Consider the following 15,163-nt stretch of genomic DNA (forward strand, 5'->3'; position numbering starts at 1 on the left):
TGCCATCCTAAAAAATATTAGGTTTTCTTTTCTAAGAATTTTTATTTTAAAGCATTAAGAATTAAATTGGTTCTTATTATATTACAATTTTTAGCATTTAACTAGTATATGCGAGTAAATGCTGGGTGTTTTTTCTGATTCATGATCATTACAAAATAAGTTTAATTACGGCTTACTTCCACTACTAATCGTACATGTAAAATTTAAAAAAGATACATTTGTGAAAGATTATGTTACAAACCGAAATTTATAATCTAAACTAGAATCATTTACACCTATCACACCTATATATCTATTACAAAAAATATAAGTATCTATGGTAGTATTTATGGTTTACCAGGAAACCCTTATCGCGCGCGCGCGAAATTCGTTTATCGATAAGCTCTGACAAAACGCAAGTTCAAATATCGATCGCGTCGGTGGGTGGTCGAGGCGGAATTTATAGGTCACGTTAAAAATGAGCCTGAAAAACGCGGCAAAAATGACCCAACGTGAGAAATTCGAGTTAATTAACTCGGAAGTGCGTTCATTCTACGAGTATTGTAAGGAGGCAGGAATGTCAGATGAGGACATGGATATAATATGTCGCCCATTAACATCGGCAGTGAGGAAAGCATCCATTAAGAGATGGACCCGCACGTTTCTGTTTGTAGTGATGGTGTTGGCTATCGGATACACGGTGAGCCAGACGGACAGTTTCCAGTGGCACGCGGCCGCTCTTGCCCGGATGCTGCTAATTCGATTACTTCCTATCTGGGACTGGACTCCGCTGTATTATAATAAATGCCTGATCCAGAGGTCGCAACCCCACAACTTGGACAACGATCTGATTTCTCCCGCAGATTGTATATCATGTGAATCCATTCGTAAGTTGTTGAAAATATTTTGTTTTCTTATAATTTTAATATTAATTAGTTATTTTTGTATGTAACATAAAGGTAAAATAATAAAAGACATAATTTACTTTTTAATTAATTGTAATTTGTTTTTAATAATGTAACTAAATAAAAAAAATATAATAGGAAACTTTTCATTTTTTTCAGAGACAATTGCCCGCGTATCTGATTCCAATTACAACGAGGTGTTCAACCACCACCTTCTGCGCGGCGCGCCCGTCATTGTGGAGGATGCGCACTACGACTGGTCTCTGTCAAGAGACCTCAACCTGACCAGCTTCATCGGCGACGACGACCGCTTGCGAGACTCCGTGCCTTGCCGCGTGCTCACCAACATCCGCCTCGGCCGCCAACCCATGGACCTCGAGGAGATCGTCTCCAGGATCACCAGCACCAGCATACCCAGTTGGTTCGTGCACTTCCAGAACTGTGACATTCGCGCAGTCAAATCGTTCCGACTTCTCGCGCCCAGACCTTACTTCCTCTCCCCCCATATCCCTCCTTCTCACTTCAACTGGCTACTCCTTTCCAAGAATTATGACACTCATAGATATAAGTTTCTGGAACTGGATGTTGGTCTAATCATAATGTCGCAGCTGAAAGGCAAGAACTTTATACAACTAAAGCCGCGGGCGCCGTGCGAAGACATCTGTTACACTTTGAATTTGGAACTCATAGAGGGGGAAACCCTAGTTCTAGCCAACTCCCTCTGGGAGGTCGAGTACCGGCCCAGTAAGGGGGAAAATGTTGCCATGCTCACGGAGACCGACTGGCTGGAATCATAATACATCATTTATGTAATTGCATGTCGTATTGTGGTTAAAAAGTTTAATGAATCTCGTATCGATGATGTTGCCAGTGAAGAAAATACCTAACAGTTCAAAATGTTATAAATTATTTAAGCCAGTATTATTATAGAATAGATTTTTTTATTTAAATTAATTTGATAAGATAACATATATTCTACACAAATGGTTAAGAAATATTGCTAAAAAGCTCTTCTTCTTTAAGTACAAAACATTAATCATCAGATAAAATGAAATGGCTGTCTGTATTTATAAAAGGTAATTAAGAGTTCGTTTTAAAATAAATACAGTTTAATTAGATATTATTTAAAGTATCTCTTTTTTACATTAAACTAATCCACAGTTGATGCGATAAAATCGCGCCTAAAATTACCGCCATTTTGTAATCATAAATTATAGAGTGGGGTAATTATACTTTTTTAAAATTACAAGTCTTCCTTCATTCAGCCACTCAATCAAATGCGTTCTTTTGAAACGGAATAAATAAATATTTATTTATTTTGATGAAAAAAAAACAAAAAAAAAACTCTATATATCTCTAGTATATTGAAGATAGATGGAGACTGAAATGCGTTGGAACATATCAACATCTCCCTCGATCTTATTTCTTCTTATAATTGCGTAGAATGTACACTTTATAATATTCTGCACTCTCACTTTTATTCCGCCATGTTTGGTAATTTGTCTTGAAAGCGGAGGCCAAATTTTTATTAAGTTTTACAGAACTAAAATATCTTATATAGTAATATAATTAAAGGATCTACATTTTGAATGGTTGAATTAAACTTATTTTTAAAATTTAAATCTATTCAAATGGGTGAATTTTAAAAGAAAAATATCACGTCTCGTATAAATGACAAAATATTAACTGGCTATGCACTGTTAATATTTTTCCCTTGTCTGTTGGTATATCTGTCCGCAAATCCGCATTTGTTCTGGGCAATCTTCGGAGCGGCTGGACAGATTTTGACAGGACCTGGGAAGATAGCTGATGCACGCGGGCATATTATAAGCTACTAAATAAATCCTCGCTTTCAAGACAATGCTCAGTTGCTGCATAGATATTGTATAGAGTTTAAGAATTTTTAAATGAATTTTGATTGTGACGAAGTACCTCAGTTTTACATATTAATATATTGTAATGTGAAGCATTATTACTCTTTTATTTTAATTTAGCATCTTTTCTAGTAAATGGTATTTTTTCAAATAAAAAAAAAATAGGTAAGTACAACAATAAGGCAACGTAAATCTTCGATATCCAGCATCAGTGGTAGACGCCAGCAATAACAACATCAGTTGCACGAATTGTCCTCGCTCAGTGCAATACCACGACCTCACAGAAGACAGACGTCAAGTGGAAGTAATTCCAAGTACAGTCTGATGAGTGTGATGATGGAGGACTAATTTTAGTCCTCTTCCTCTTCCCACCCTTTTCTTATAAGGAAAGGATAGGAGGGGGAGGTGGATTTGATGGAGGAGGAGATGCATAGGAAGGTTAAATATTCTTTTTGTGCGTCTCCTTCTTCGTCGATTGAGGGTAGGCAACGCATCTGCAATTGTGAATGTCTGTGGGCTGCGGTCGCTTCGCCATTGCGGCGAATTCATGTCGCCGCTTGCTCGTTTGCCAACTTGTAACATAAAAAAAAGATTTTAGTCGCTAAGCGACTCACGCAATACAATGTCACATAGCGCGCGTTGCCGACATTTCTGTCATGGTAGAAGCCAGTCACCCGCAACATGTTTGTTAAGATGGCCGTCGGAGCAAAGTACAGTTGACATTTAGACGCGCATACCTTGGACGACAGAGTGGTCGGTGTCCAGTTAGCAGTTCCAGGTATCCATAAATCCAGGATGGATGAGGTGGACAAAGATTTTCGGGAGTTATAGGTCCGGGACTGGGTCCGGACGGCGCGGGATCGGAGAAAGTGGAGATTTTTGTTGTCGGAGGCCAAAGCCCACTTTGGGTCACTGAGTCACCTCTAGTTAGTTAGTTATACATTTAGTCGCTATTCATGTACTTACAGAATAGACGACTCTCGTCGACGATTTATCATTGTGTACGGATCGCTCGCAACGCGATATTTTCTATGCAAGGATATATTAATTTCGAAGATTTTCGTTGACTTGTGTACGAAAGGACTAAGATTATTTTAAGACCTACGTAATACCTACTTCTATATATTTTATATTGAAGTAGGTTTTTATATATGTAAAGATTTGTATGTCTTGTGGCAAATAAAAATCAATTTTAATTTCCTGTTAAACTTTATTAGCTAACATCCATAATAATTTAACAATCAATTTGTTTCAATCAGTCTTTACTTTAGCTTCAGGTTGAGGTTTCTTCCGCAGCCAGAGTATTAAGTTCTTCAATGATAGCACGACAGGGAACATGATGGGCAGGAACAGAGGGATATAAATCGCGTATCTGAAAACAGAAGTTATTTATTTAGATTTGGATGAAATATAAAAACGTTTATATGCAAAAAAAAAAGAAAAACAAAAACGAAAAAAAATCTAGAAATAATAACAGCGCCATCTATCGGTGATGTGTAAAACAGAAATGAGAAATTATATTTACAAAAATGGTTTTTTAAGGACAATTTCAGTGTTTAAAATAATATTACAAACATTTCTATTTTAAATAAGTCTATGATTTATTTTAATTTCTCATATCCACTGAATTCGTAGTTATGACCACAAAGGATAGAGGAAGGACAGGAAGATATAACGGGTTTCTTAACGACTTTGAGTGCAGTAAGTCACTATGAGTCTCCTTTAGTGAGAAAACAAATGCTGCAATTACTTGTACAGAGGTTATCAAATATGTTGTCAGCTCGAAACATCGCACAAATCAAGAGCCGCCGTAATATTTGTTCAGAAGTATACTAACTTCTGATCATCAGGGAAGTACAGCAGGGCGAGGAGGCTGGGCTCCATGAAGGCGCTCTCAGCGGCGAGGAAGGCGTCAAGGGAGGTGCGGTAGGCGCGCAGCAGCTCCCCCCTCGCCGCCGCCTCCCCCGCGCCCACAGATGACGTCACCGCAGAGTTAATGGACGCGCCCACCTCGTCGTTTATCACTATGTTTGATATCTCACCTGAAATTAACAGAATAAGATTTTAAATAACAGAACTTAACTAGAAAATTCCACTTGTATCCATTTCCATATGAAAGAGACAACGATTCAGATGATATTGTTGTCTCTTTATTACTATGTCTTGTACAAATCTTGTAACACAAATGAAACCCGTTGTCAGGTTTTTTCAAATTTGTTACACACAAATAGTCCCGATGACAATGTATTTTTATGTTAATTGTCATGATAAATCAAAGATGGCAATCACAAAATGGCGTTAATGTTTGTTAAAGCCGTAAATTTATTAAATATAATATAATATTATTGTTTTAGCATAGATACATAGTAATTTAAGGAAATTTTAAGGAAGCCAAGGTTGCTGTAGAACTGATAGCAGCAGGGATGAAGGAAAATAAAATAAAAAATAAAAATCTCAAAATGGCGGATGATATATTTTACACAAACACCCACAAAATTAGTCATCTTTCTTATTAGGAAAGGATCTTTCCATCCTTGGAAGTGGACTTGGCGAAGTAGGGGAAACATAGTAAGGAGAAATATCATCTTTCTGTGCGTCCCCTTCTCCGTTGATTAAAGGTAGGCAACGCATCTGAATTTGCTGATGTCTATGAACAACGGTCTCCTCGCTATTTCAGCGAATTCATGTGACCGTTTGCTTATTTGCCACATTTTGATAAAAAAAAATGGATATCAAATGAAAAGATTTGAGTAATAACGTGATCAAAACAAACTTAACAATTAAGAAGTTTGAAAATATGTTTTTCATACGAGTGTTTCGATTCAGTTAGAAGCAATTTACACCATGTGTTAACACTTTGAATGCCACAACGATGACACAGTGAGATACTGACCGAGCAGCTGCGCGAGAGATCTCAGGTCATGGTGCGCTGCGGAGAGCTGCTCCAGCGTGCGCAGGCGCAGCAAACTGTCCACTTCCCAGCGCCGCGGCGACACTGACCTCAGCTGCTCCAGGTGAGCACCTGATATACTTGCCTAGGAGAAACAACAGTAGTAGAAGCCGCTCATAACACTGGAGATAGACCTCAAGTGCACTTGTACAAGTGTACTTGTGTACAAATTGTACTTCTCTTCCCTTTCCAATTATTAAGGACAGGATGGGAACGATAATTGAAGTCGACACTGAATGTGTTAAACTTAAAAAAAGGCTTTTGTTCGAGTAAAAAATAGTGGATTTTTTTTTTGTTCTAATTATTTTGTTTGTAAACCACTAACGCTTTATTATTGTTAATGATTATGTCGTAGTTAATTTAAATGTCATTAAGTTGAACGTAAAAAATATGACAAAAAAGTCAAATAAATAAATTAATTAAGAATGTTTGCGTTCCACATTTATTTATTAAGAAACAGTTTATAGATTTTACATTTTTATAGTTAATTTAAAAATAAACTCTAAAGGAATTCTATTAAAAACTAACTGTAGCCTAAGTTACTCACACATAAGCTTCTATTCAGTAAAAATTCAGTCAAAAAATCCAGCCATTTCGAAGATTAGTCAAAACAAACGTGGATATGCGAACAAACAGACAGACAAATTCTAAAATCTAGGTTTCCCGATATAAGCAACGTAACACTATGAGTAGGAAAAATATATTTTTTAATATTACTTACAGACACTGTACTTTTATTAAATATATGATTAACTAGCTATCGCCCGTGACTGTTCGTGAGGGCATTAAACCTTCAAACAAACAGACATTCATACAAACATTCGCATTTATAATATTAGTAAGATTAAAATATAACATTGTTTAAATGAATAAGTCAGTATTACCTTGTCAGTGATGCCGAGCAGTTCCCGGAGCTGAGCTATGAAGGTGCCCATGATGAGTGTGATTGGCGGAGTCCAGGTGGGGGTGTGGCCGCAGTCGGAGGGGGCGGGGTTACTGAACACCACGCCCCCCCACTTCGGGGACATGAACGCTTGCACTGGACCCGATACTTTTTTATCTGAGGCATAATTTAAAGGTTTTTTTTTACAGGTTTACTCATTCCAGTAAATTTTGTTTTTTATTATTTTATACATCATTTTAAAAACGAATAAAAGTCAATCCTTTACAAATGATCAAAAAAAAAAAAAATTCCTTCAAAATTTCCTTCTTCTGTATGCAAAATGTTTAATCTAAAAAAAAGTCGTGTAAACCCTGTATATTATCAATGTGCATACTAACTATCAGAGTCATAGATGACTAAAGGCGCATATGCACAAGGCAGTATGTAGAAGGCGAGGTTGAGTGTGGGCAGGTCAGAGACATGTGTGGCGGCGCGACCCTCCAGCGCAGTCAGCAACAAGTGCAGCCTCTCCTCGCGCACCGCCCAGTGCCTTGTCCACTCACTGTCGTCCTTCACCTGCTCATGTTACCAGGAAAATACCAGGGATGGGTCGAAACAAAAGTGTTAATTTGCTTTTTTCAACTAGTCGAAAAACTAGTAATTCAAAAAAGACTCGAAGACTGACAAAGAAAAACGGTCGACCAGTGATCCTTATTTAAATTTATCTTGAATTCAACTATATAAATATAAAACGGCATACTGAATAGGTGATCAACTATTAATTCAACTAGTTCGTTGTATCAACGTCTATCTTTAAAGTCTTACTGTCCTCTCAGAGTCGATAATGACTCTTAGTGAAGACCGTTCTTTAATACAGACTTGAACAATCTGCATTTATGAATTGTTTAACCTTTAAACACTGCAGTCCTGATGTTATGGATAATCATGGACATCAGATTTAAAAAGTTTAGTCGATCCACTTATCGCTTCTATAAAAAATATACATTAATAATTATTACTACAAATTTTATCCTGCTCTCGAAGGACCTAGATTTTTAATTCCGAATGAATTTAGTTTTAAACAGTCAAAATATAGTTTCCTAATATAAAAATGTGCAGTAGAGAAGTGTCACCTACCTCAGTGGCTTGGAAGTCAAAGTTGAGGAGATAGAGCCACTGCGACTTGAGCGTGAAGTTGTGCAACACGTCCAGCTCGTCCACGAACGAACCGATGTATTCTGAATAAATTACGTCAAATAACATAGTAAACTAGCTTTATTGAAAGAATAATGATATATAAATATATCATTATTCTTTCAATAATAATAATTTATAAATATATACATATTGTATAAAAACACTAATTTCCTATCCTTTTTCCTTTCTAAATTGCAAAGTACGTAAATTATTCATCATTACCAGATTAATTATAGTATCAATATTTTTGGTTTTTTTTATAATTGTCGTAATCTTAATACACCTTAACTTCACAAATAGCATTTGACATCTCACCTTCAACCGCATCTCTCGCGTTAAATTCCACCTTCAGATCCTGTGGCTTTGGGTGCACCACGGACAGCACCACATGGTACCCTTGACCCGGCGGGAAGCGTACCCGCCGCGTTGAGTCCGCTGTCTCAGACCTCGCACCTCTAAGCACTGATGGCTCGTAGATCCATTGCTTTAGGACTTTCGCAAGGGTATCGGCCGCTGAGGACATTGTGGTTTGAGACAGAGGAGAGATAGAAAGGGGAAACATCCCCTTTATTTACTCAGTACTACCCAGTATCTGTCTATTAAATGGAGGCAACGAATCTGCAACTTTTTGAAGAGTTGCAGTGTCTTTATGTAGTCATTTCGCTAAAGCTAAGCCACTTACGCATTTGCCACTTTCTACTATAAAATTATTTCTTGTAGGAAATAAAAATCTAAATAAAGTACTCATTCCTTTCTTAAAAGCAACAATATCACATATGTAATTTATTTCTCTTCTTAGTATAGTGTGAAAGTTCATGGGCGTCGACGATCATTGAAGTCCACTGGTAGTTTGCCGTGTTACATATATTAAGCTCAAACTACCTTCTTCAAATTGCACACACAATAACAAGGAAATAAAGAAAATCGCCATAGGCAAGAGATTAAATAAACCTACCCTTGGCATCCCTAAAGAAGACCACCCTCTCAGTACCGAGCCAGACATCCTGGAACAACGGTGACCTCTGCACCACGTACAGCTTGTTGTGTTGTGTGAGGTCAAATGCACCTCCCACTTCTTCAACCGCTTCCTGTTCCTCCGCAATAGAATCCAAACTCCTGCGCAGACCCTCAGGTAGCACGCCTCTCGTTATCTTGAGTTTTAGGACATCTGGAATTAAAATTGACGGTACATGTTCATCACAGTAATCATAATCATGTATTTATCCGGCTTTCGAAGGACCAGAATGTCTCCTATGTTTTACGTTTAACAAAGTAATTTAATTTTATCTAGTTTATCTCATAAATGTACATTAACGAGTTAAGGTCTTTAATTCTATTACTATATTGAGGGTCAATTAAATACGGAAATATCCTATAAATATCAATTCAAATAACTTGAACCGGACAGTTCCGGTATAAGTTGATGTCCCCGTAATATTTCCTGTTGTATATCAAATAACTAATTTATAGTAGGGTTAGGCAGATATTACGGATATCGATGTTTTGGCAGAACAATTCTAGACACATTTTATATTCGAAACTTTATTAGAATGTCGTCAATCAGCTCAAATAAATTTTATTTTATTTACATTCCGTCTTACAATTTATTTTATTTTATCAATATGATGAATGAAAACAAATATTGAAAGGTACTATCAAGTTCAAGGTTACTAACCCGGCTGCAAGTTTATCGTAAAGCACGAAATATTTTAAGAAACTGGCTGATAATTATTTTACTGTTAAAAACATAAAAAAATATCACGTGTATTTTATCTATATTTGTTGCAATTAAATGGCAGTGGTGGATAATTACACTTTATTTTATGCACAATTATTAAGAAATTTATAGAGAGGCACCGGACAACACTTCATGGAAGGAACATAGATAGCAGAGAGAGAGAGAGGAAGTTGACATCTATATATATAAAAGAAAGTCGTGTTAGTTACACTATTTATAACTCAAGAACGGTTGAATCGATTTGACTGAAAATTGGTGGGCAGGTAGCTTAGAACCAGGAAACGGACATAAGATAATTTTTACCCCGTTTTCTATTTTTTATTCCGCGCGGACGGAGTCGCCGGAAAAAGCTAGTAGATTATAAAGGCGCAACATGCAAAGATTATATAACACTTTAACAATATTCTATACAAAACTGCTTCGTATTTATCGATACGTGATTATTCCTTGATATTACACTCAAAAACTATTTCTTAATTTAAAAAAAACGAATAAACCCTGTATTCTTCCCCTGTCTGTACACTCAGGGGAAGATAACTCGTCGATTAACATCTCACTCGTCAAAATCTGTTCAGCGGTTTAGGATACTGGAGGTTACAATAGTAAGGTTCTTAAGTACTGAATGCAGCTGGTAGAAGAAAACACTAAACATCTGATAAACTGCTTTATGTCTCACCACAATCTTTGAATGCTTTCTCAATGAGCTCAGCGACATCAGCTGCGGTCTTCTCATCAGTTGCTAGGACAGTTAACTCAGTGGTGATGAAATGCGCCTGTGTGTTGAACGCGCTGATCTTGTCGTATGGTAGCGACACTCTGAAAGTAGAAATAAGTTTTTATTATGTAGCTATGTCTATTTTAGCAAAAGAAAATGATAGAGATAGATTGATGTTCTTGTATTTTTCGGTGTGAAATTTATAAATTACTAGCTTTTACCCGCGATTTCGTCCGCGCGGAATAAGAAAAAATGCACACAAGATAAAAAAGTTCCTATGTCCGTCTCCTAGTTCTAAGCTACCTCCCCATCAATTTTCAGCTAAGTTCGACCGATCTTGAGTTATAAATAGTGTAACTAACACGACTTTCTTTTATATATATATCGACGCTGGAAAGCATAAACGCTGTAACCCTGGAAATTGCGAATATGTTTTTCACACGTTAATAATTTCAATCATTATCAAAGGATAATGATTTTATTATAGGTTAGCACAAACTACACAACATTGCTAAATACCGCATGCTTGTAGGCGTATCAGCTCACGAGTTATCATTTTTTGGCTCTCCTGTGAAGTTCATACTTTCGGGGTTACAGCGTTTACGTTTTCCAGCGTCGATATATAGATTTTCGGGATCTTTTGTTTTATACATTAGTTATTTTCTTTAGCAGTGCATTAAACAATTGTATATTCATATTTTAAAGGACAAACGTGATAAGTATTTTTTAAACGAGCATTGCAACGATAAACCTCGACCTCTAAATAATTCATACAACACTTGGTTATGTAACATACCGCGAAGTTTTTGTTTATTTACATATATGTATATGTAAAAGTGGTTTTATCGAAGTGTTACGTAAATATTAATGTATCGACTCGTGTGTTAAATGCACACGAAGTATGTACGTTTATATTGCTGGCTAGAACATATATAATAATATAAAATGCTACTATATTATTAAAAAAAAATTAAGAATGCACTAAATTATAATATATTAATTAAATCGGACACATTATTTTATAAAGATTTTTTATCTATACAGCTTCGCTATAGATTTTAGATTGAATTTTTTTATTGAATGGCGTAGCTTTAGTAGTCAGATAGGTCCCAGGCGGCGGTGTTCCTACTTCACGTGCTATTTCTGCCGCCCTAAAGTTTAGATGGTCATACCTGTAGACTTCTGTGGTCTTCCACCAGAGCGGCAGACCGATCACGATGAGCAGTCCCACAAAGGAAGCACTCGCTAGCATGCGATTGGTCTCTGAAACAATTGTAAACGTATATGTCAGTGATTCCCACAGTGGTTATTTATTTTAATCCTAACGGGGTCCATTCTTTGGGTTGGACACCAGCAACATTTTCAAAGAGAGAAGGGACACGAGAAATAATAGTTTGAGAATGTCTGGGTATATTGTATCCAACAATAAAATACATACATACAAAGTTATCTAAGGTTTTTAGCCGACTTCAAAAAGAAGGAGGTTATCAATTCGACTGTATTTTTTATTTTGGAGTAGGTTTCGGCCTAAGTAGGGACATAAACGTAAGTTTGTCTAATACATCTCAAATATAAAATGCCACCTATTTACTTCGGCCGACACCGACTGCGAAATAACAATAATTATACTTGTTACAAGAAAGAAGAGAACTTTCTTTAGAGTTTAGAGGGTTTTCATGACATTACTTTGTTACTTTTTAGTGCATTTTACAAAATTAAAACATATGTTGTCAATAAAAAAAACTAACATTGTTTCAACATTAATCTATTTAGCATTTATTACACCCGTGTTTCGTTATCTTTTTAATTAAATTAAACATATTAAGTGGGCTAATTAATCAGGTCTCGACAAAATCATGCAGTGAGATAATTTTTGACCAGTTATTGATAACAAACTACTTTATAATAAAACTTGGCTGCTCTTTTAAGATTAAATAAACAATAGACGTGTTGTAAATCAGCTCTGAACCCGTACAAAAGTTCAAGTCACTTAAGCTTGAACTATTGAGCTGCAGTTTATCAGCTACATTAACAGCTCACAGCTCATTGCCATGTACTATAACTATGCGAGCCGACGAGTCGCGAACTGACGGTGAAACTCATGCAGGTACAAATTGAGCTTAGCTGCGATTCGGTTCATTGATCCGCACACATGTGAACTGTAATCTGATCGTAATCAACTATAGTTGAGTTACCCATGACTAATAGACAACATTAATAGTTTCTAAGAGAGTACCCTAGTTGTGTAGTAGTGTTTCTTTTACTAAGTCTATTCTTAAGAGGGCTACGTAAAACCTCAAAGCGTTATTAGTAACATTATAAAACGCCTAATGTCAACAAATTTACAGTGACATGCAACGTAGTGGGTTTGTAAGGTCGGGTTGCACGATCGCTTAACAAAGAGCAGTTTATAAATCATTTGTTGGAAGCATCTGTAATATCAGACTGCAATCTATATGTATTGAATGACACCTCAGATATAAAAACATCAAGTGTAGATAACCTTTATTAAAACACGTACTTTTTATAAGTATATGCAATTATATTAACTTATGGTAGATACTGAATTTGATGTAAGTTTTTACTACACTTGATCTGTATGTTTCAGTGGAACTCCACGGTTATGTGTAGGTGACAGTGATTACAATTAGCAGAGATACAGTGAAAATAATTGACCTCTACGGAATCACTTTGTCCATCTTATTATCTTTGAAAGAGTTGCAACAAAATGTTTTAGTATAAATGTTCCAACCTAGCACGAAAACTTTTGAACATCGCAATCGTATTGTTATCGACAAAATTTGTATTAAAATTTGTGCAGCGCCACCTATCGGACAGTAAAGTACACCATATATCTCATACTAATTTTTACATAATTCCCTACAACGATACGAAATCGAATGTCACAGTTATTCGTACTAGGTCCACAGAAATTAGACGATAGATACTCCAATCTACGCATACTTTTCCTTAGTACATCTCTATAAGTCTTTATGTCGTACTTGTGGCATGACAAGTGTCATTACTGCGCAGTAGTGTCAATGAAGCGAGGGTTAAAGGTTGCACCTTCAATTGCCGACAATGTGCACGGCGCCTCAAGTCAATGTAATGATATCTATGCCACACTTCGTATAATATTACAAGTTATAAAGACCATTAATAAATATTCTATGGAAAAGTATTATGTCAATTCTTTATTTTTTTTTTTATAAGAGAAGGGGACAAACGAGCAGCGGGAACACCAAGGTGTTCATCGACGCCCATGGACATCTGCAATACCAGAGGAATCGCAAATGCGTTGCCGGCCTTTGAGATGTTGATACGCTCGCTTCTTGAAGGACCCTAATTCGTGCTGGTTTGGAAATACCGCCGAGGACAGACCATTCCACAACGCGGCCGTGCGCGGCAAGAAATTTCGCGAGAACCGCACTGTTGAGGAATGCCAGCCGTCCAGATGGTATGGATGGTACCTAGCGGTCTGTCTGTATTTACTTTTATATAAACAATATATATAGAATACAGAAGTAAACAAGCACATGTTAGTATAGCCATGGGTTTAACCTTTACAAAATTAGCGTATTTTTCATTAAACGGACTTTGTCGCAATGCATAAGGATTCTAATCTCAGGAACAGCTCAACAGATCCTGATAAAATTCGTCACAGATGTAGAACATAGTCTAAAAGAACACATAGGCTACTTATTAAAACCGCGCAGTGGTTTGCTCTTTACATACCGTTGATTCCCAAAATTGTGTTCTAAGCATAATTCTTGTAAAATTACGAGCCGCCATAAAGTTTGTACTACACTGTATCATTAGTCATACAATTTGACACGTAAAACGAAGCCAGGTTTCGTATTAACATAAACTATATTGTTTGATTTTAAAACTAAACATAATTCGATTCATAATGATTCACTTTTATTACTATTTACTAGATAGAAAATCTATATCTATATATATAAAAGAAAGTCGTGTTAGTTACACTATTTATAACTCAAGAACGGCTGAATCGATTTGACTGAAAAATGGTGGGCAGGTAGCTTAGAACCAGGAAACGGACGTAGCATATTTTTTTACCCCGTTTTCTATTATTTATTCCGCGCGGACGGAGTCGCGGGTAAAAGCTAGTATATGTATATATAATACTATCTTACTAATAGTATAAATGCGAAAGTTTAGATGGATGGGTGTTTGTTTAAAAGTATCTCCGGAACGACTCAACGGATCTTGATGACATTTGGCACAGATATAGAACATAATCTGAAAGAACACATAGGCTACTTATTACGTTTTTTTTAATCCCACGCAGACGGGGTCGCGGGCGACAGCTAGTAAAAAAAATAAACCCGGCACTAGTAAAGTTTTTAACCTCATCATTATGATCAGAAATGTTTAATGTGAATGTACAATTGCATCATAAGAAATCATTCATCAGTTCATTCATCTGGTGAATGACTTTCTACATATCAACGCGTGCAATGCGTGAACATTATCAAAACTGAACAGACTTATTGTAGTTAATTAGTCAGTATTATACTAGAACAAATTTTCCACAAGTTGAAGTATATTAACACACTGTTTTATTTACAACTAGCTTTTACCCGCGACTCCGTCCGCGCGGAATAAAAAATAGAAAACGGGGTAATAATTATCCTATGTCCGTTTCCTGGTTCTAAGCTACCTGCCCACCAATTTTCAGTCAAATCGGTTCAGCCGTTCTTGAGTTATAAATAGTGTAACTAACACGACTTTCTTTTATATATATAGATATAGATAGGTGTACAGTTACTCCCTTTTTAACTGCCATGGTGAAGTAAATCCTAAAATCCCCGTTTCGCATCTTCTACTAGGACATATTTAAGTTGATGACAATAGTACGACTAACTTATAAGGCCCCTTACCACCCTGATAAGGTATGA

General features: G+C 36.4%; 2 protein-coding genes across 3 annotated transcripts in view; one reads left to right on the forward strand and one right to left on the reverse strand.

Moving 5' to 3' along the window:
* Positions 1-394: 394 nt before the first annotated feature.
* LOC106712987 lies at positions 395-1,696 on the forward strand. Its single transcript, XM_014505685.2, has 2 exons — positions 395-866; positions 1,044-1,696. The coding sequence occupies exons 1-2, from the start codon at positions 458-460 to the stop codon at positions 1,679-1,681; spliced, it is 1,047 nt and encodes a 348-aa protein (XP_014361171.1). The 5' UTR covers positions 395-457; the 3' UTR covers positions 1,682-1,696.
* A 2,290-nt stretch (positions 1,697-3,986) lies between these two features.
* The window catches only part of LOC106712969 (GPI transamidase component PIG-S), a 33,833-nt gene continuing 22,656 nt past the window's right edge, over positions 3,987-15,163 (reverse strand). For both annotated transcript variants that reach the window (XM_045683112.1, XM_045683113.1), the window contains exons 2-11: positions 11,414-11,504; positions 10,203-10,342; positions 8,744-8,956; positions 8,104-8,301; positions 7,729-7,829; positions 6,990-7,167; positions 6,593-6,768; positions 5,652-5,793; positions 4,596-4,800; positions 3,987-4,130 (exon numbers count right to left, since the gene is read on the reverse strand). In XM_045683112.1, the coding sequence (XP_045539068.1) occupies positions 4,010-4,130; positions 4,596-4,800; positions 5,652-5,793; positions 6,593-6,768; positions 6,990-7,167; positions 7,729-7,829; positions 8,104-8,301; positions 8,744-8,956; positions 10,203-10,342; positions 11,414-11,504 (1,565 nt within the window). In that variant the 3' untranslated portion in view covers positions 3,987-4,009. The remainder of the gene's footprint in view (positions 4,131-4,595; positions 4,801-5,651; positions 5,794-6,592; positions 6,769-6,989; positions 7,168-7,728; positions 7,830-8,103; positions 8,302-8,743; positions 8,957-10,202; positions 10,343-11,413; positions 11,505-15,163) is intronic.

Source organism: Papilio machaon, chromosome 21 (assembly GCF_912999745.1).
Source record: "Papilio machaon chromosome 21, ilPapMach1.1, whole genome shotgun sequence".
NCBI classification, from domain to species: Eukaryota; Metazoa; Arthropoda; class Insecta; order Lepidoptera; family Papilionidae; genus Papilio; species Papilio machaon.